The sequence below is a fragment of the Saccopteryx leptura genome, chromosome 7 (assembly GCF_036850995.1).
Source record: "Saccopteryx leptura isolate mSacLep1 chromosome 7, mSacLep1_pri_phased_curated, whole genome shotgun sequence".
NCBI lineage: Eukaryota > Metazoa > Chordata > Mammalia > Chiroptera > Emballonuridae > Saccopteryx > Saccopteryx leptura.
Window position 1 is genome coordinate 89,410,220 of NC_089509.1, and position 22,676 is coordinate 89,432,895.

At 40.4% G+C, this 22,676-nt stretch overlaps 1 protein-coding gene across 2 annotated transcripts in view; it reads right to left on the reverse strand.

The window, feature by feature from the left end:
* Positions 1 to 22,676, reverse strand: part of CDK15 (cyclin dependent kinase 15) — a 102,233-nt gene that overhangs the window by 24,190 nt on the left and 55,367 nt on the right. For both annotated transcript variants that reach the window (XM_066346466.1, XM_066346465.1), the window contains exon 10: positions 19,660 to 19,723. In XM_066346466.1, the coding sequence (XP_066202563.1) occupies positions 19,660 to 19,723 (64 nt within the window). The remainder of the gene's footprint in view (positions 1 to 19,659; positions 19,724 to 22,676) is intronic.

Here is a 22,676-nt window from a genome sequence, read left to right on the forward strand (position 1 = left end):
TTTTTTAAATAAAAATCACAGAGAACTCCCTCTCCCCCACTGTCCCCAGAGCCAGGAGCAGCCTTGAGAAAAAAAAAATCACAGATAATGTCAGAGTAACAGCAGTATGAGAGATACTTCTGATTTCTCCCCTTGAAATTTCAACAAATTGAACAACTATAATGCAGTGAAGGAACCCTAGCTGGGCTCGCAGGTGTGCCTGAAAGAATCCCTGCACCAGATGGACTAAAGGTGGGATGGGGTGAAAAGGGAGGCTGAAGATAGAACACAATCGTGGTAGGCTTTGGAGAGGGTAGGAGACAAACCCAGAATGACTTTTTTTTCTCTACTGGACTATGAGGAGGATGGAAGCTTGGGCTCTCAGAATTTTGGCTGAGGAGTACGGAGATGGAAACTCAGAGTGACTGGGTTTTCTTCTGCCAAGAGGAGCAGTGAGACAGAGGGGCAGAGGGGGAAATAAACCAAAGCAGCCAGAGTGCTGGGTCACGGCTAGTGTTCCCACGGTCTGCCTTCAGCCTGCACTTAGCAGAGACAGAGAACGCTAAAGTGCAACGCCCCAGCCTCCCAGATCCTGCCTCCCTCACCTCGCGGTATGGAGAGTGGCAGAGACAAACCCCATAGCTAGCTCTCTAGAGCTACTCTCTCTCCTGAAGAACAGAGGTGCTCTGCATCTGGTCCCCAGGTCTGTTGAGATGTGGGAAGGAGTGCCCAGAAGCCTGAGCTCACCATTGCTAGAGCCATAAAACTGGAAAACTGAAGTGGTAAAGCTGAAGTTGTAAAACCCTAACAACATGCTCCACACAACAATGTGACTGTGGCCCCACCTACATCATTGGGACAGCAACATCTCAGTGGACAGCCCAGGAACTTCACAGAGCTAAAAGTTGTAATGCAGAGACATCTACTGGAAGAAACCTCTCAAAACCAAAATTTACTTTTCTTTTCTTTCCCCCTTCTTTCCTTTTTTCCTTCTTATTCTTTTTTCTCTTTTTTCATTTTTGAATTTCATCCATTAAATTTTTATATTTTTATTCTTGTATTTTTGTGGGTGTTTTGTTTTTGATTTCTTTGCTTTCAATCTTCTTTTCTATTATCTTTCTTATCAAAATTTTAAAATATTTTATAGTGTTTCTTTTTAATGTTTCAATTTTTTAGTTGCTTTTTTGTTAGGGTTCTTAACAATACCACTCTCAAATGCCACCAAGGAAGAAGAAATCAAATGCCTACATGGCTACACAAGACAGAGATGTATTTCAGAAAGAAAATGAAAAATCTCCAGAAAAAAATCTCAATCACATGGAAGCCCTGGAGTTAAATGATAAGAGAATTCAAAATTGAAGTTCTGAAAATATTCAACAAGATGCAAGATGACACCAATAGGCAACTTAATGAGTTCAGAAAACAAATTAATGACCAAAACGAATACCTCACCAAGGAGATTAAAACTTTAAAAATAGATTAAGAACTCAATATCTGAACTGAAGACTGAGGTAGCAAGTTTAGCTAATAGAACAAGCCAGATAGAGGGAAGAATCAGTGACATTGAAGACAGGCAACTAGAGATGTTACAGAGAGAAGAGGAGAGAGACTCACAAATTAAAAAAAAAACCAGAGAGCTCTACAAGAATTGTCTGATTCCATCAGAAAGAGCAATATAAGAATAACAGATATATCAGAAGAAGAAGAGAGGGAGAAGGGAACGAAGAGCCTATTCAAACAAATAATTGATAGGAATTTTCCAAACTTATGGAAAGAGTTAGAGCCTTGAATCCATGAAGCAAACAGAATGCCGAGTTACTGCAACCCAAACAGACCTACTCCAAGGCACATGGTAATAAAATTGTCAAAAATCAATGACAAAGAAAGAATCCTCAAGGCAGCTAGGGAAAAAAAGACCATAACATAATATAAAGGAAAGCCCATTAGGTTATCATCAGACTTCTCAGCAGAAACTCTATAAGCCAGAAGAAAGTGGACACAAACATTCAAAGTACTGAAAGAGAGGAATTACCAGCCAAGAAGACTATATCCATCAATGTTATCTTTCAAATATGAAAGAGAAAGAAAAACTTTTACATACATACAAAAGCTGAGGGAATTTATCACCAGAAAACACCCACTTCAGGAAATACTCAAGGGGGTTATTCCATGAGACACAAAGAATAAAAGAATTCAAAACTACAAGTAAAAGCTCCAACAAGTTCACAATAAAAACAAGAATAATCTGTGACAACAATAACATAAAAGGGGAGAGGATAAAGATCTGCAGTAGCAAAGGAGTATGGAGTGCAGAAGCACTCTTATGACAAAAGACTCCTGTACATATGAACATTTTCTTCTTAACCTAATGGAAACCACCCACACAAAAAAGCCACTACTGAAACACACAGCTTAAGAAAGAAGAAACAGGAAAGAAGTATGGGATACCACCAAACAAATATTGTACAATACAACTGACAGAAACAAAAAAGAACCAAACAAGACACAGAGCTACCAGAAAACAAAACATAAAATGGCTATAGGAAATCCTCAAGTGTCAATAATTAGCCTAAATGTATATGGACTGAAATCATCAATAAAGAGGCACAAAGTAGCAGATTAGATAAAAAAGCAAACAAAGCCCAACCATATGCTGCCTTCAAGAGACACATCTAAGCTGCAAGGACAAAAGCAGAGTCAAAGTGAAAGGTTGGAAAATAATTCTCCAAGCAAATATGATAATATCCAAAGAAAAGCAAGTATAGCCCTACCCATATCTGGCAATGCTGACTTAAAGACAACAAGATAACCAGAGACAAAGATGGACATTTCATAATGATAAAGGGGACACTGTATCAAGAAGGTATAACACTTCCAGGAAGCACCAAAATATATAAGATATCTACTAACTGATCTAAAAATAGAAGCAAACAAAAAAATAATCATACTTGGAGATTTCAGCATACCATTGATGGATTTATATAGATCATTCAAATGAAAATCAATAAAAAAATATCGGCCTTAAATGATACTTTGGGCCAAATGGACATAATAGACATTTATAGAACATTTCATCCCAAAACGTCAGATTATATCTATACATTCTCCAGTGTGCATGGAACATTCTCAAGGAGAGACCAAATGTTGGGCCACAAAACTAACATCAACAAATTCAGGAAGACTGAAATTATACCAAGCATATTTTCTGATCATAGGCTTTGAAATTAGAATTCAACTGTAAAAAGGAAGAAAGAAACCCACAAAAATGTGGAAATTAAACAACACACTTCTTAAAAATGACTGGGTCAAGGAAGAAGTAAAAGCAGAGATCAAAAGATATATACAGGCAAATGAAAATGACAACACAATGTATCAAAATTTCTGGGATGCAGCAAAAGCAGTAATAAGAGGAAAGTTTATAGCATTACAGGCTTATATCAAGAAATAAGAGAGATCCCAAGTAAACAACCTAACATCACACCATAAGGAACTAGAAAAAGAAGAATAAAGGCAACCCAAAGTTAGCAGAAGAAAGGAAATACATAGTAAAAATTAAAGGAGAACTAAATGAAATAAAGAATTTGAAAAAACTAGAAAAACCTAAAATAATAAAAAGCTGATTCTTTGAAAATATCAATAAAATTGACAAAGCATTGACTAGACTCACTAAGGAAAAGGAAGGAAGAACTCATATAAACAAAATCCAAAATGAAAGAGGAGAAATTTCCACAGACATCATAGATATACAAAGAATCATAGTAGAATATTATGAAAGATTATATGCCACCAAACTCAACAACCTAGAGCAGTGGTCAGCACACTCATTAGTCAACAGAGCCAAATATCAACAGTATAATGACTGAAATTTCTTTTGAGAGCCAAAAATTTTAAACTTAAACTATATAGGTAGGTACTAGGTACATTCCTTATCAAGGTAGCGCCCGCACATGGTATTTTGTGAAAGAGCCACACTCAAGTGGCCAAAGAGCTGCATATGGCTAGTGAGCTGCAGTTTGCCAACCACTGCAATAGTTAATATCCAAAATATATAAAGACCTCACAAAGCTCAGCAACAGACAAGCAAACAATCCAATTAAAAAATGGGGAGAGGACCTGAACAGACACTTCTCCCAAGAGGACATGCAAATGGCCAACAGGTATATGAAAAGATGCTCATCTTCACTAGTTATTTGAGAAATGCAAATCAAAACTACAATGAGGCCCTGGCCGGTTGGCTCAGCGGTAGAGCGTCGGCCTAGCGTGCGGAGGACCCGGGTTCGATTCCCGGCCAGGGCACACAGGAGAAGCGCCCATTTGCTTCTCCACCCCTCCACCGCGCTTTCCTCTCTGTCTCTCTCTTCCCCTCCTGCAGCCAAGGCTCCATTGGAGCAAGGATGGCCCGGGCGCTGGGGATGGCTCTGTGGCCTCTGCCTCAGGCGCTAGAGTGGCTCTGGTCGCAACATGGCGACGCCCAGGATGGGCAGAGCATCGCCCCCTGGTGAGCAGAGCTTCGCCTCATGGTGGGCGTGCCGGGTGGATCCCGGTCGGGCACATGCAGGAGTCTGTCTGACTGTCTCTCCCTGTTTCCAGCTTCGGAAAAATGAAAAAAAAAACAAAACAAAACTACAATGAGATAGATACCACCTTAAAACTGTTAGATTGGCTATTACCAACAAGATAATTAATAATAACAAGTGTTGGAGAGGCTGTGGAGAAAAAGGAACCCTCATTTTCTGCTGGTGGGGATGCAAATTAGTACAATCATTATGGAAGAAAGTATGGTGGTTCCTCAAAAAATTAAGAATAGAATTATCATATGATCCAGCAATCCCTCTACTGGGAATCTACCCCCAAAACTTGAAAACACTGGAACGTAAAGACACATGTACCTCCACATTCATCGCAGCATTATTCACAGTGGCCAAGACATGGAAACAAACAAAGTGTCCCTCGATAGAGGATTGGATAAAGAGGATGTGGTACATATATACAACGGAATACTACTCAGCCTTGAGAAATGATGACACAGTGACATTTATGACAACATGGATGGACCTTGAGAACATTATACTGAGTAAAATAAGTAAATCAGAAAAAGCTAAGAACTGTATGATTTCACACATAGGTGGGATATAAAACTGAGACGTATGGACATAGATAAAAGTGAAGTGGTTACCAGGGGGGTAGAGAATGTGGGGGAGGGGGAAGGGGACTTGAGTGATGGGGAGGGGGAGGGGGAGAAGGGAAGGGTGTAAAGAGGGATAAATACAAGGTGATGGAAAATGATTTGACTTTGGGTAATCGGTATACAACATAATCAACAGTTCAAATGCTATAGAAATATTCACCTGAAACCTATGTACTCTTATTGATCAATGTCACCCTGTTAAAGTTAATTTTCTAAATAAAATTTAAAAATCACATTATTTTGAAACTTCAAAAGTAATTTTAGTTAAAAATGAAATTTATCCAAAAGTTGTAGAGTGAAAGGAATGGTTAAAGAAGGTGAATGAACCCTAGCTGTTGCAGTGGATAGAGCGTCATCCCAGAGCGAAATGGTTTGAGCTCTGGTCAGTGCACATATGAAAAGCAATCAATGGGTGCACAACTAAGTGGAAGAACAAATTGATGCTTCTCTCTCTCTTTCCTTTCTCTTTCCCTTCCTCTCTCACAAAAATAAATAAATTAATTAATTAAATAAATAAATAGAAAGAAAGAAAAAGAAGGTACAAAAGAAAAAGTGATTGAAGGCCTGGGCTAGTTAGCTCGTTGGTTTGAATGTCATCCCCAAACGTCAGGTTTTGGGTTCTATCCCCAGTCAGGGCACACACAGGATTCAACCAATGAATGCATAAGTAAGTGGAACAAAAAATGAATGCTTCTCTCTATCTCTCTCCCCCTCCTCCCTGTCTCTTGAAAAGCAATTTTTAAAAAAAGAAGAAAGTGATTGAAGCTGAGTTTTCAAGGTCAGATGCAATAAAATGTGAACCACTCTGGCGTTTTATAGTCCTAGGTGGGCACTAAGGGAAGCACTTGTATATACAGGTTATTTACTCTCTGTTCAAATGATTGTTCCTAAATTCAAATAACCAGTAAAGATAAAAATATCTGACACTTGTTTCTAATCTTTATTTCCAAATCACTTTCTGCTGCCTATTTACAATTTTTCCCGACCATAACAAAATTAAAATATTTCCTCATTTGGTCATATCCCAATTTCCAATCAACATAACAAAATTCATTTCAATACTCTACAATGTTCTGTTTTCCCTTCTTGGAGCCCAATGTACTGTGGTTTTTGGCCTTTAGTATGTATTTTAATACAATTTCTAACTTTAGCATTGTTCTTGTGGAACATGGTTTTGGAATAAACTGAATTAGAGTTTGAACACTAAACCTAGGGTTTGAAACTGCTACTTCCATTGCACTGAGACCATAAGCATGGTATCTTTAACCTGTTTTCTTGACTCAAGTTGGAGGTCGTATTCTCTTCACAAGAACAAGTTGCTTCACTGGATTCATTGATTCATTAAGCTATGAAGAGCCTGCCCCAGAGTATTAAACATAGTATTTCCTGTTTGCTTCTCCTCTTGCTATTTCACTGAAAAGTGATGGGCAATGTAAACTGGGTGTGTGGTTAGGACCCTGGACCCAGGTTTCAAATCTGCACTGTGCCACTTATAGCTGTGTATCCTGAGGGTGTTTCTTAACCTCATTGAACCTCAGTTTTCCCATCTGCAGAAGGGAGATGATTCTAGTTCCTCCTGCATAGCTGTGAGACTTAGGATAGTCAGTTTCATGTAAGTAATTCTTTACCCTTTGCTTCTGTTCTTTGTCTCTTTCTCTTGTTTGGTGTAGCATGCTTTCTCTCTCCGTTATTTCTGCCTTACCATTCTCCTTGGAAACATTCTATAACTTTCTGTTGCATTCTACTGGAATTCTAATGTGTCCCAAGCTCAAATTCTTATAAGCCTGACTTGATTTCCTTTGAGTCCCCAGTGCAGGCCAGAGGCATGTTTCCTAGCAGGTGGTGTAGTAACATGAACACAACCCCGGATTCCAAATCATCTTTCTGCCATTTATGAGCTCAGTGATTTGGGGTAAATTACTTAACCTCTGTAATTAAGTAACTCCAAAGTCTTCAAATCTATAAAATGGGAATAATTTTCCCAGTTGTATGAGAGGATTAGATAAGATTACACACTTGATGTATAGTAGGGGCTCAAATAAATGTTAGTTTTATTCTATTTTCTTTTTTCTCTTCTTGTTTTTACCTCTCATTTTGAAGAGATTGCTTGGTCTAACAGAGTGGTTCTCAAGCCAAGCTGCACATTAGCATCCATCACCTGGGAGAGTTTTGAAATGGAAGGAAGCCCTGGCTCCACCCCCTGAGTCTGATTCACCATGCCTGGGGCAAGCCCAGCATGGTCCATTGTCTTGTTGTTATTATTGTCTTTAATAGTCTCTAGATGTTTGCAGTGTGGTGCTAAGTGAGGCAGAGGAGGCCAGTCTAGCAAGGAAGGCAGGGTTGACCACTCACCAGTGACTCCCACACACTTCTCTGAGGATCACTTCCTCAAGTGAGCTTTATAGGAGAATTCAACTAATCAATGTTTATAAAAATTGCAGAACACAGTGTCTGACAGATATAATATGTTTTCCAAGGATGGAAAAGAGGAAGCCTGATAAGGGAAGAATCAGTTCACATAAATATACCAGTGAAGGATGACCTTATAAGAGTTGTGCCAGGAGGCAATGTAAGAACATTGAACTTGAGATGCTATATCTTCCATACACTGTGCCTGACTATCTTCCCACATCTGTTTTGTAGTTGCATTAGCTGAGATAGAGGCATTGATGTGTCCAGGGTCACTCAGGTTGCTGTAAGGAAGCCCAATGCCTGTTGCGGCCTACCTTCCCACTCTTACGCAGATAATCTGATCTTGAATAACCTTTCCTCTTTCTCACTGATTTCCCCCCAGTAGTTAAGCTACAAGCAATCAATGAGAGAATGATCCACAAACATGTAGGCATTGTACACAGCACCATTTCAAGAGTGATCTGTTTCTCTGGTTTCAGGAGCCTCTAAAAAAATCATAGGTCTGTAGGCAGTTTTTTTCCCTCCTCCTACTGAAGATTATGGTAAATCATTCTACCAGCTTTTTCTCCCTCTGCAGCTCTCTTTAAAAAAAGAGTTCTTATTGGGCCCTGGCTGGTTGGTACAGCGGTAGAGCGCTGGCCCAGTGTGTGGAAGTCCCCGGTTCAATTCTCTGCCAGGGCACACAGGAGAAGCATCCATCTGCTTCTCCAACCCTTCCCCTCTCCTTCCTCTCTGACTCTCTCTTCCTCTCCCACAGCCAAGGCTCCACTGAAGTAAAGTTGGCCTGGGCACTGAGGATGGCTCCATGGCCTCCGCTTCAGGCGCTAGAATGGTTCTGGTTGCAACGGAGCAATGGCCCAAATGGGCAGAACATCGACCCCTGATGGGTATGCTGGGTGGATCCCGGTTGGGTACTTGCGGGAGTCTGTCTTTGCCTCCCTGCTTCTCACTTCAGAAAAAAGAAAATAAAATAAAAAAGAATTCTCACTGGAGTTCAATTGGATTTCAAGGTCGGGGGAAAAAAGCAAGCTGCAGGAGGAAACTTGAAAAGCTGAACATTTAAATTTTCCAACTAAATAGAGTAAAATTTAAATGATGGCAGAACTGTTGCTACCATAGTCAAATAATGCATTTTTTTCATAAATATTCGAGAAAGCTCTTTTTGTGAACAGTCATCTTAGTCAACAGAGATTTGTTGGTTGATTGATAAAACTACACCAGGACCACTTTGTGTCTTACCTAAAGGTAAAACATTTTCTAGTTACTACATCTTGCCACAATCTCCCTAAGGTTATCTTATAGTGCTGTCTACTGAACTACACCTCTGGAATTTCCCAAATACAATGCATTCTTGAGATACCATATATTTAAATAGTTGATAATGTTGTTAGCACTATTTTGCTATCTCAAGCAGTAACTTTAAAACTGCACCACAAAAGTCTGTGGCTCTTCTCCTGTCCCTGCCTGCCCCCATCCCAAATACATACATTCACTGCCCTCTTCCCCAGGTACCTGGCTTGGAAGCTTCCTTAGTCTTGGGCTCAAGGAGTCTTAACAGGGCTCTTCTGATGCTCTGCATTACCAGGCCTTAGATTTCTGTTTGGGTATCATTAGGATGCCAGTGGCAATGCTCTCCCCGAGGGTGCTCCTTGGCATTTGAGCCTGGCACTCCAACTCATATTTGTGGTTTATCACTTTGTCACCCTTCATCAAAATTTTCTGTGTATTCTAAGAAAATATCCCATTTTCTGAATTCTACTCCTAAGGTAATGGTCTCAGTAGAGGAAGGGGAAGACAGGGCTTGCTCCTTGTGAGTGGGTGGAAGAAGTGGAGGGGATCTCCTCTTTCCCCAGGGCAGTACCAGGTTAATGTCTGTTCACCCCCATAAATGATGTTTGAGCTATAGCTTGATCATGCCATTTGGTGTTTATGGTATTTAATAATGCATAATTTAACATTTACCATTTCCCTGTTGTCTCAACAAATGTTTAAGGGCCACCACATGCTGGCATTGGGTTCAGCACTGGGAATACAGAAACATGGTACTTGGCCTTTCCTCCAAAGATCTTATGGCCATATGATTTCTGTAGTATATCATCATCATCATCATCATCATCATCATCATCATCATCCCCTGGTCTTCTCCAGCCCCTCCAGCTGTTCCTTCTCAGTTTGCAAAGACCCCTTTCCCCTCTGCCTAATCTTTAGTACTGGTCCCTCAGGGTTCTGTGATAGTCTTCTTTCTCTACACACTCTCCCTCTGGCAACGGAATTCACACCTGGGGCTTTACAAACCACTTTGAGCAAGTGATTTCCAGTTTTGTATCCTAGATTGGACTCTTATAATCACAGGCTTGTATTTCTAATTGCTTTTGGATATCTCCATTTGGTGGCCCCACAGATACCTTAATCTCAAAGTTTCTAAACCTTCTTCTACTCATTACCTTCTCCACAAATCTATTTCTTCCCCCTTTTATTTGCTGTGTGGATGAATGGTGGTATCATTCTCTCACCTACTGCAGACAGGTTTCCCTTCACAATGCAAACCCAATCAGTTACAACTCCCCTTGATTCTACCTCCTGGATGCTTCTTAGGTTTGTCCCCTCCATTCCTTATTCATGGCCAGGACTCTACTTGAGACTTCCTCTCTGTCATCTAGAAGTCAGAGCATTGTCACATCGCTTCTGGCCAATCTGATTCTACCTGTTGTCTTACAAGCAATTTCTTCTAAAATTTAAATCCTGCCACATCACTTCCCTGCTAAGAATCATCCAGTGCCTCTCTTTGTTTCCTAAACAAGTCCAAATCTTTAGGATTACAGAGCACTTCCCCCATCTGGTCCCTATCTACCCTCCCAGGTTAATCTCCAGCAATGGCCCACCACAAAACCAACATTCTAGCTTCCCTGAGAAATTTACCTACTTGGTATGTTACCAAATGTACCAGCTTTCTTATGTCTCTATGTCAAGTTCCTTTGCTGGGAATGTCCTTTCCTTCTTGTTCATCTGGAAAAAGCCCAGTTAGTCATCTTTGAGACCCAGCTCATGCCTCTTTCAAACAGCCTCTAAATTCTCCAAACAAACCAAGGGGACCTTTTTCCTAGTTCCTAGAAGTCCCCAGGGGGTGTCGCTATATGAATACTTCCCACATTGTATTATTTATTTTTTTCCCCCCTCCACACTGTATGCCTTGAAGGCAGGTATCAATGTCTTACTTATTTTTGAATCTCCCAGCCCCAGCACTTAGCATTTAATAAATATTTGTTGAATAAATAAAACAACTGATGCTTGGATAAAAATGAAATAAATTTAGTAAACCTTATGCCTTTTTAAAAATTGACTTTAGAGACAGAAATGGAAGGAGCAGAAGAGAGACAGGAAAATCTGTTCCTGTATGTGCCCTGACTAGGGATTGAACCAGCAACCTCTATGCTTCCAGACAATAATCAACTGAGCTATCCAGCCAGAACACTAAACTTCAAAAATATAACTCAAGAAAGCCCGCTTGTGTATTCTGCTCTATGTCTTACAGACAGCAATGACATAAGGAACTGGCCATGAAGATGGGGAAGGAGCCACTGGTTTGATCCAGTTCCATGATGTTTGGAAACTTAAGGCTCCTTTTCTTGAACTAGGAAGGAACATAGCAGGGTTTCAGTTGAAAAAAAAATTTTTTTTTTTGTTTAACTTGCTTTCACTCATTTGCAATTTTTCCTAATTTTAACTACTTTAATCATCTCAGCCCCCTCAATAAAAACTAATAATTGCCACCAAATAAATTAAAGATGAGAAACTAAAAATAAATGAAGAAACGAGAAGAAACTATTAATGAAGATCAAAGTGGACTGTGTATCTAAATGAACTTCACTGACTGTCTGGGGGCGGGTTAATAAAGATGTTAATAGTAACTCCCCAGGAGCTTTCGGCAGCTCCAAAAGTGCGACAGTAACGAGCCCAATCGGGGCACAGATTCAGTGAACGCCTGTGGCTTCATTAAGCTGGAGCAAAGGGTGGGGGTGCAGAGGTGGCTGCTGGAGTCTCCGGGTAGAGGCTCCACTCACAGTACATCCCGGAAACATGTCACCAAGCCCATAGATTCTAAAATCAAGTCTGGTTGGAAGACATAATCATTTAGAAATGGACTTGGAAAAGTGTTCTTAGTTGGTCTCCAGTCTACATCATTGTTTCATTACCAAATCATTATATTTGCCCTTTGATGGCTGGATGGTAATGTGGAATATTGCTAGAGCATGACCTTAAAGTCCAACAGGTCTGGATATTTTGGGTCACTCCCTTTCTGGCTAGGTGACACTAGGCAAGATACATACCTCCCTAAGCCTCAGCTCTCTCATCTATCAAGTTGGGATGGGAACATTGCTCCCATCTGATAGGGTTGTTGTAAATCAAAGTAGAATGATGTATGTAAAGTACTGGACTCATAGTTAGTGTTCAATAACAGTAGTTATTACTACCCAGTAATAAGGTGAATGATGACTTATATGTACTTTCTTGGCAAAGCAGGCAGAACAGGAATTTTAGAGTTCGAGAGTGTACAGTTGGAACAAGAACCTAGGTTCTCTTATTTCTAGTCATTGATTTAATTTACATGTATTTTCCCAGGTATAAGACACACCCCTTTTCAAAAAATTTGGGGTCTACACACTGGATGAGTCTTATACAGTGGTTGTAGATTTTTTTTACTTGCATTGCCTGCTTTTTTGCATGGATGAGGAGTTGTATGAAGTTTATGATAAATAAAATTTGAGTTCAATAACTTTATGTAATACACTTTTTTTTTTTTTTTCAAATTTCGTGCCCCCAAATTAAGGTGCATCTTATACACGGGGAAATATGGTAACAACTATTTAATGACTATTATGTGCCAGTTAAGGGGCATATGTAAAATACTAGAAACAGCAAAAGGGGTCAGGTTTGTTCTGCAGAAAACTTCAGCACTCTGTTCATGTTTTGGGTGAAATCAACAATGATAATACTAATAATGCTATCAGTGATTTAGTAATCTTTAGTGGATACCCAATATGGAGCATGTGGATAATAAGGGTCCTCCCAGGGAAGAGGCCTGTGGCCAGAGTGGGCAGGCTTCTCACAACAGTGTGTGTGTGTGTGTAGCGGGGAACAGGGAGAGCAGAATGGAGCCTTCACCAGCAAGGACAGCTTTAATAGGCCCTCAGACTGACTTAGGTAGAAGTTTGAGAACTGTAGGTCAGCTCTTAGGGTGTGAAAAGTCAGACAACATCTAGACCAGGGGTAGTCAACCTTTTTATACCTACCGCCCACTTTTGTATTTCTGTTAGTAGTAAAATTTTCTAACCGCCCACTGGTTCCACAGTAATGGTGATTTATAAAGTAGGGAAGTAATTTTACTTTATAAAATTTATAAAGCAGAGTCACAGCAAGTTAAAGCATATAATAATTACTTACTAAGTACTTTATGTCAGACTTTCACTAAGTTTGGCAGAATAAATCTTTATGAAACAACTTACTATAGTTAAATCTATCTTTTAAGTTATACTTTGGTTGCTCCGCTACCGCCCACCATGAAAGCTGGAATGCCCACTAGTGGGCGGTAGGGACCAGGTTGACTACCACTGATCTAGGCCAAAACAAAACTCAGTTGTGGAGCTGGGAGGTGTGCCTGCCATCTGGAAGGAAGCCAAGAATGCAAGGGAGTGAAACAAAGAAACAGGCTGTAACATCAATTCTCACACATCTGTCAGTGAGGCGGCACCTTGGCAAGTCACTGAGCAGCTCCATGAACTTCCACACTATGTAAAAAATGGAATGACAACTGACTTTTGTTGAGCACCTACTAAAAGTTAGGCACCATGTGTGGTGACTGATGTTAACTAGACTGAGTATGGTGATCATTTTACAATATATACATATATCAAATCATTATGTGTACACCTATGACCAATACAATGTCAATTATATCTCAGAAAATTTTAGGTAGCATGGCAGATGCAGAATAACAATTTCACTTATTTCTCAGAACCTCCCCACAAAATGAGACACAGGGACACCGCAAGGTGTGGCTGTGGACTGACCTATTGCCAATGCAGGAAATGCCTCTGTGGGGACCTGGACGAAAGCCTCAGCTTCTTGGTGTAAAATCGTGGTACTCCCACCAGCAAGGACCCTGGCAGGCAGTAGTAAGGATTAGCAATTATGTATGTCCTGTGCGTGGCACATAGGAAACATTTTTTCAATGATAGGATTGTTCTCATTTTGCAGATTAGGGAAGTGGGGATAAGTAACTTCCTCAAGTGCCCCCAGGGAGTACAAGGTGGAGCGTGACCGGCTGTCCCTGTGAGAGTTAAGAGTTGATGCTCATAGTTAACACCTCTGTTATCAGTGTCTTTCCCCTTAGCTCAGCCCACCCTTAGCTCAGCCCACTGAATAACTCCCTTGGCTAAAGCCGTCACCGAGAGAAGGCTGATGCCAATCACAACACACAAAGGCATGTCCACAACCTTCTGAGCCCAAAGCGTGGTAGGCCTTTATCATCCCAACAGGGACAAAGATCATTTTAGATTTTAATCATTATCTGTCCCACAGTGGTGGCAGATGAAGTGACGCTCTTACACTGGATTTCAAGTCAAAATAAAACATTACAAGAGAAAGGCCACATTGCTCTATTAGAACGCTGTCCGTCAGCATTTCTGTTATTTTCGTCCCTGTTATTTTTTGCTTCCACCTGGTGGTCAAAAGTTGAAAAAGCAGGCAGATTGAAAATAACTAGGAGTCCATCTGAGTCTGGGTCCCTGCAGTGCGTTTAGTACAGCTTTCCTGCCTTTTGATTTCCACTGAGTTCCTCCAGTGGAAAATCCTCCCATGTGCAGCATGCAGCGTTCTTTCCTGGGGCTGAGAGAACCAGGATAATCCCTAATGTTTCCCTGCAGCTGAGCTCATGTCACAAATCAGGCATGATTTTCAGCAGATATTTCTTTAAAAGTTTGAAGGCCTCCGTGGACTCTATTCCCTTCTCAATGAGAACAAGCATCAAAGAGACATGACTAAGATGCTTTGCACGCACATCAGGAACTAATTGCCAATTTGGCAAATGCATTGACTAATGTCATGCACTGTTATTTCTAAATCCTCTCCTGTCCTTGACCCCAGTATCTAGATGTAAACTTGGAACCATTAGTGGAGAAGGATAAAGTCTTCTGGTGCCTCAAATGGAATTGAGAGGGATTTAAACTCAGTGCTTTTGAGTGTGGTGAAATGAACCCAGCAGTACATTAATGCTAGGATTTGAGCTCACACAGCATGAGTGCTTTCAAAAACCATGTTTAAGGAAGCAAACAGAGCCACGACAGACCCTTTGAGTGGAGCAAAAGAAGTTGGATGAAACAATCAATAACACATTAAAAACCACAACTGGGCTGCAATCATGTGGGCAGAAAAAAAGTTTTTCTTTATCACAGGATCTTTGCATCTAATGAGATGGTGACTGGACAACCTCCAGAGGAGTAAGGCCTCTGTTTACTTTAGCTGAGAAATGTCTAAATATTTAGTTGAGTCTTTTAAAAGCCTTACACGATTCTGTAGCAAACTCTAAGGTATGATCTTATTAGCTCTAGATTACCATTGGAAAATCTATTTAGAGGAAATTTGGAAGAGAAAAGCCAGAAGATATTACCATTAAAAGCACAAATGTTAACTTATTTTTCTCTCTCAAAAATGAACTATTTTGCATGTCCTCCAAATACTTAGTTTAGAAACAACACCTTGCCCGTTAAAAATCTTCTCTTTATTGATTCTAAATTGTTCTCTACTTTTTATATATGCTTTACTCCTATTGGTTCCAGTTGGACCCAAAGTGTTTGAAGCTCAAAAGGGAAGGGACCCCTGAGTGCATTTCCTTGGGGGAAAGGGGGAAACGGAAGAGGGCAAGGAAGCTTTGTAAAAATGCCCATGGGGTCCACTCTTTAAATTCACACTTCTATCTTATGTAAGCAGATTTTAGCTAAGACCAATATCCAGTTTGCTCTGAGCTTCTGGGATCCTCTGGGCCACAAACACAGTGCCTCACAGAGACGGCATAAGTTGGGGTTTTCATCTTTTTAGACTTTCTGATAGAATCCTCTCTAACATGCTGTCCTTTATTATTGCTTCCTGTGGACTCTTACTAAGGATCACCAAAACTGTTCCCCTCCCCCACTGCAGGAGGCGTGCACAGCCCCAGCTCCCGGCCAGTTTGATTAATGTGTCTTGGCTAATTGTGTGAAAGATGGCAGGCCTTTAGCAAGTGTGACCAGCTTATTGTTCAGCCAATCACAGGCGCCTCAGTTAGCATGTGAAAAGGGTGTGTGTTGCCAGGGGCGGGTGAGTGTTCTGGCGGCTGAGTCAAAGGAGAAGCATTTTGGGGGGTCACAGAGCAACACCCACTTCTTTGAGGGGATGTTACTATGCTCTGCTAAACCTGTAAACCTCTTACTCAAAGCACTTTTTTTCTCCTCCCTCCTTTTTCAAGGAGACCTTTTTTTCCCATGGTGCAAGCAGGCAAGACACTGGCTACTCTGCAGATGGAGTTCACGTTCCAGGGTTTTTAATATTTCACTTTTATATTTCTGTTAGAGAACGATCCTGCTGAGAGTCTGGGAATCTATGCTCGTCAGAACCCCCTCACTGACACTTGGATATATTGCTCTGAAAGCTATCCCAGGAGAAAAGATTAAACAAAAAAAAAAAAAAAAAAAAAAAGGAAAGAAGAAAAAAAGAAAGAAAGTCTACTTTTCAAAGCCTACTTCTTAATCTGCCCACATCAAAATAAGACAACTGGCCCTTTGAAGTAGAGGACACAGAGTTCTCAGCCAGCTTGCTTAAAATGGGGGATGGGAGAGAAGGAAGGAAGGAAAGGAAGAGAAGGAAAGGAAGGAAGGAAGGAGAGAGAGAAAGAAAGAAAAAGAAAGACTAGCCTCTAACGTTATATGCCTCTCTCACATTGCCCAGATTTAATCACACACAACAGTCTGAACTGATGGCTAGATAACCTACAACCTCGCTCACCATTGTCCCAACAAAACAGGTGACTGCTCAGACAAATCTGTCCGACAAGGTTAGGTTTTGCTTTGTTTTAACTTGTACAAAGAGAAACTGCTGTCTTCCTAGACACAGTCCAGTCGAGGCCTGGAAATGGCAGAGTGGGCAGAGATGGTCACTGAATAATTCTCCCAGGTTCTTGGCTCCCTTAAAATTCCTGTGCCGGATGAATTAAAAATTTGGGGTTCTTACTACTACTTAGAACAAAAAGGAAAAGATGGAAATCTCATTCAAAACGGTGCTAAGAGTTCTGCTCTGTGACTTTTTTCTAGCTCCCACCCCCTCTTCTGCTCCTGTAACCACTGGAGTGCAAGAGCATGGAGTAGCTCAGGGCTGGGGTGGGTGAGGAAGGTGGCTCAGAGAGACTCCTTGAGTCACACAGGGGGCGTTCCGGGAACCCAGAGGTGAATGGCCCTTTTAAAACATAGTCCTTGTGATTAAGTTATCAATAGTACTGATCTCAGGACCAAGATAAACTGGGCTTTTAAGATTTATGGATTCACCTGACTGGTAGTGGTGCAGTGGACAGAGCACTGGCCTGGAATGCTAAGGCTCCTTGGGGTTTGATACCCCAAGGTTGCGAGTTTGAGCATGGGGTCACTGGCTTGAGCAAGGGATCACTGACATGATCCCAAGGTTGCTGGTTTAACCCCAAAGGTCACTGACTTGAAGCCCAAGTTCTCTGGCTTGAGCCTAAGGTCACAGGCTTGAGCAAGGGGTCACTGGCTGGGCTTGAGCCCCCTGGTCAAGGCATGTATGAGAAGCAATCAATAAATATCTGAAGTGAAACAACTGCAAGTGATGTTTCTCATCTCTCCTTTCTCTCCCTAAAAAGAGAAAGAAAAATAAATTTAAAAAAATTACAAATATGGGCTTACAGCTTGGCTGTGGTTAAGGTTATATAACTCCTTTCCTTTCACAAGCTTAGCCCTCAGTTACACAGTTACACACTGGTCAAGCCCAGTGGAAGCAGGGCTCACACATGAGCGCACCCCCCCCCCCCCATTACAAGGAGATCTGGTAAAAGAGAGTGGATGAATAAATACCAACCCAAAGCTCTTAACGATCCAAGAATGGACCACTTCCATCTGTGCATACCCACCAAACAGCACAGTGCCAGACAGATAGTAGGTACCTAAAATTTTTTGACTCATTTGAATTAAATTGAATGCTTACTAACAAAACAATGTGAAGTGTTCATATATACCCTACTGATATACCTGGAGATTTCTGTTCATAAATAAAAAATTTCACATTACTTTGAAACGACAGCAAAATGAAAAATGTTACCTATTTCTCATCGTTTTATGGAACTCAGTTACCTTATTTAGTACAGAATCTGGCAGGGGAGCATTTTGGCCAAATTTCTATCATTATTGTTCTCATCAAGGCATTCTGTACTAAGTAACTGTTTATTGGTTGAACCAATCTGAAAACCCAAATGTTTGAAGTTTAGGGGAACAGCATATGCTCACAGTGGCACCTTTGTATATATTAACATTATTCAAATTGTTTTCTACAACCCATCTGCAACCTTAAATGTCTGCTTACATCCATGTTAGAAAGTTGAAGGATCCCATTTCCACCTGGAGAAGAGAGTACAGCCAGAGTAAGGAGAAGTATGGGAGGGTAGGAAAAGATGAAAGCCAGACTCTCCTAGAAACCATGGCAACCAGAGATAGGACCTATTGCAGACTGGATTGTGCTCTCCACAAGAAGCCTGTTCTTTTTTCTCTCTATCTCAGACCAAAGGGAAAGCCCTGTGGCCAGACAGCAGCATTTTTCTCCCGTGCTAAACTAGTAAAATAGTTAGAAATGGTAAACTATTTGTAAATGACCCCAAAGCCATTTAGCAATGCATATGATCAGTCACATAAAGCTGAAAAGATTTTATAGTTTGTTTTTAGCTTGCTGTAAGGTTCCCATAATCCTGGTTAGTTCAGGATACCTGATCCCTATATATAATTGAGGAAAAATATTGATATTAGATGTTGCAGAAGAAACAAACAAAAAAATCCCTAGGTTCTTATGTCTTCTGTTTTTCTTTTTCATCACCTATTTAACCTCTCTATAGTTTCTTGCTCTCATGAAACCCTTACAGAATAATCTCATACCAATATTAGCAATGACAACAATTTGGGGGGGGGGAATTCATTTTTTAGTAATGGGGCAATGTTAGAATATAAGACTAGAAAATCTGACTTGGACCACAGTCACCCTAACCTTGTCTTTATCTGTGCATATCTATCTCCCCTTTAATCCCAACAGCGGGAGTCCGGTTTGGGTATGGTCATTCTTGCTTCTCCAGCACCTGATACATCTCTTCTTCTTATAGCTCACTGCTTTTCTCCTCCCTTCTGTCTCAACACCCTTGATGTGAGCACTGGTTAATATGTCCCCTCAGCCATGGCCTTAGGACCCCTTCTCAAAGATTCGCTCCATGGGCAACACTTCCAAACTCGCCCTGGGAGTCAGTCTTGGAGGACCAAATCTGTGACAGAAAATGACCAAGTGGGTGAACTCTTGTGTAATCTAGGGGCATTTTACCCGGCCTGTCCTAATCCTAATGAACCTAATGAGCCTCTACTTCTCCTCTGTATATTAGCATATAAACCAATGACAGTCGTGGGGCTCAAAAATGACACTGTTTTTTGAGTAGTTTCCTAGAGTTATAGTGTATTTGGAAGTGGATATGGAATGCACAGTAATATTCACTTCTTATTCAGTTTGCTGAATAGGATCAAATTTGAATAAAATTCAAATTCTTACTCAGTTTGCTACTTGTGTTTCACAGTCTGAGAGCTGATTTAGCTACTACTTAAGTGTCTTTTCTGGTAAAGCTACTACTTCAGTGTCTTTTCTGGTAAAGGATTAGTCAGAGAATATAAGAATCTAAAAAGTTTTCTAGAGCTTTCTTCACTGTTGCGTTAACAACATGAGAACATGTTGTGTAGCTAAATCTCTCACACTGCTGATTCTCAGAGTATTCAGAAGCTCAAATCAAATATTACCTGGATTGTAGTTAGGCAGTTTGGACACCCCAGGCCAGGTATCCTCCGTAGGGACTCCCAACACCTATACAAAGCCAAAGAAAGACAGAGAAAAATGAGGGGGGAGACAAGTGGATGAAGCAGGTATGAAGACACGAAGGATAGATATGGGAGGAGCAAGGGAGAATTAGATGTGGGTCATGTTACGACAGCTGATGTATACAAGAAAGAAACTTTCATGTTCCATATTTGTAGTTTCATGGGCAAAACTAATATATTTCTATGGTCTTGTAATGGTTAATTTTATGTGTCAACTTGACTGGGCCCAGATAGCTGGTAAACATCATTTTGGATGTGTCTGTGAGGTGTTGTAGGAAGAGATTACCATTTGAATAGGTAGACTGAGTCAAGAGATCTGTCCTCACCAATGTGGCAAGTATCAATGAGGAATTCAATCCATTGCAGGCCTGAATAGAACACAAAGGTGAGGAAGGGCAAATTCTCTCTCTTCTTGAGCTGGGATGTTCATCTCCTCCAGTTCTCAGACATCAGAGCTCCCGGTTCTCGGGCCTTCAGACTCTGGGAGTTACCGCCAGCAGCCCCCTCAGTTCTCAGGCCTTTGGGCTCAGACTGAATTATACAACTGGCTTTTCTGGTTCTCCAGTTTGCAAATGGCATATCTCAGCCTCCGTAATTGCATGAGACAATCCCCATAATAAATCTCCTCTTATCTATCTCTATATAGCTCATTGTTTTATTTCTCTGGAGAATCCTAATTTGGTCTGGAGCCTATGTCTTTATTAACTAACTTGTGCTCTGAGGCAGATCGTACAGCCTTGCTTAAAATTATATTCTCATCATTAAATATCTATTGCATGACCAACATATATTAGGATGCTATGCTAGGAGTTGGGATATAAAGAAGCAGACATAATGTGTTTGTCTTATATCAGATGACTTTATTTTTCTCAACAGGAAGCACTTGACAGCTTAAATTATGCCTCAGCATGGGCATTCAGCTGTTCTGTAATATGCTCAAATTAAAAAGAGTTCATATTACTGACCTTTAGGCAGTGGAATGTTGGCTAAAAGTGATCCCAAACCTAACTCTAGTCCTTTCTACCAAATTCTTCTCATCTGCTTCTTTTTCCTGTGTCCCAGCAGCTTGGAATATAGTATTTGGTTTTTAACTGGTGGTAACAATGTCACTGAAGGAGACTTCATTTATACTCTGAATTACCAAATTGAAGCTCTAGTTTTGAATTTACAGGAAAATAAAAGTCTACTGTAGTACAAAGTCAAAATATTTCATATTTTGGATAGTGCTATTTCTGTGAGGTGCCATATAGTTATTACCTTATCGTTCTTTTAAGGTAACCATACAAGCCCAATGTCAGTTATATTGGGGAGCTAAAATGACATTGTTTTTATAAAATACTAGTAGCTTTTGTCATACTACTACAATACAATTCTTTTTAGAAATATATGTTGGCGTTAGCTGGTTGGCTCAGTGGATAGAAGTGTCAGCCTGGTGTATGGACGTGCTAGGTTTGATTCCTGGTCAGGGCACATGGGAAAATGACCATCTGCTTCTCTCCCCTTTCTCTCCCTATTCTCCTCCCGCAGCTAGTGGCTCAGTTGGTTTAAGCATTGGCCCCAGGTACTGAGGAGAGATAGGTTGGTCCAAGTGCATCAGCCTCAGGTGCTAAAAATGGCTCAGCTGATCCAAACATCAGCCCCAGATGGGGTTGCTGGGTGGATCCTGGTTGGGGTGCATGTGGGAGTCTATCTCCCTTCCTCTCACTTAAAAAAAAAAGTATATCTCAATATAACTTTTTAGCAGCACCTCTTGTAGAAAGCCTAGAGACTATATTGTAAAATGCTGATAGGACGGCGGTCCAACAGTTATGGCAAGAAGTTAATTGCCCAACAACCAACTGACTATAATCAGTGATGAATCCAGAATCTTAATACCCACCAGCTTGCTGACTAGGATTCTGGCTGAAAGGTATACTTTGTGGTGCCTGTTAAGCTTGCCCTCAAACAAAAGAAACTGAAGTGCTATTCTCCCTCATATAATAAAAAAAAAATCATGTCACCCAGTAAAATCATCTTTCTTTGCTCCATTCCCTAAACAAACTGAAAAGCTACTGAGAGGATTATAGGCTTTTCCTATCAACCCTCCTGAGCCTGAGGAATACTAAGAATCCTGGGATCCATTTTGAAAAACCAACTGGACTGATTCTTTTGTAGGAGTGGGCCAGAAGATGGTTAACTAATTCCTCTTTTTTAACCTACTATCTTATGTATTTACACAGATGTTCATGTAAACAAGTGGGTGTGACTCACTTGTACCCACACACCTTCTGTTGACTGGCAAAGTACAGTGAAAAAAAAAAAAGCAAAGATAATAAAGTGAAAGCAATCAGGGAGATAAATAACAACCATATTCATATTTTTCTAACGTCGAAGTTACTAGAATTGTTGGTTATTTTGTATTATGTTTAATCAAATCAACAGAATGGATGCAGATAATTTTTAAATATTATGCTTAAAGCTTTAAGCTTGAAATTTTAAAAGTTTAAACAAAACTTAATATCCTTTATTTGGAAATTTGATGCTGAGTTTCTGTTTGAAAATTATTGAATTTGTTTTCACCTGATAAAAATTACTAAATCTCCACTTCAGTGTCTGAGAAGCTGAAAACCAAAAATTGTTGATTTATGCCCTCCCTAAAGGTTCTTAAAAAGGCAGCTAATGAGTGCTATATTTGAAAACACAGTGGGCTGCAAGGATTGTTTTCTGCCTTTGTTGGAATGGAAACTAGGCATTTTGATTAATGGATTTAAGGTCTGCATAGTTTGTTTTATTCTGATTTTAGAACAACAGCTGGAATTATTTGCTATAAAACACTGAAAGAATTAGATTTCAGAAAGCAGTGACACACACACACTATTCAGACGTGAACACACACACACACACACACAATTTCAGGAAGATGATAAAAAAAATTCAAGACTCCTCATTATGTCTTTATT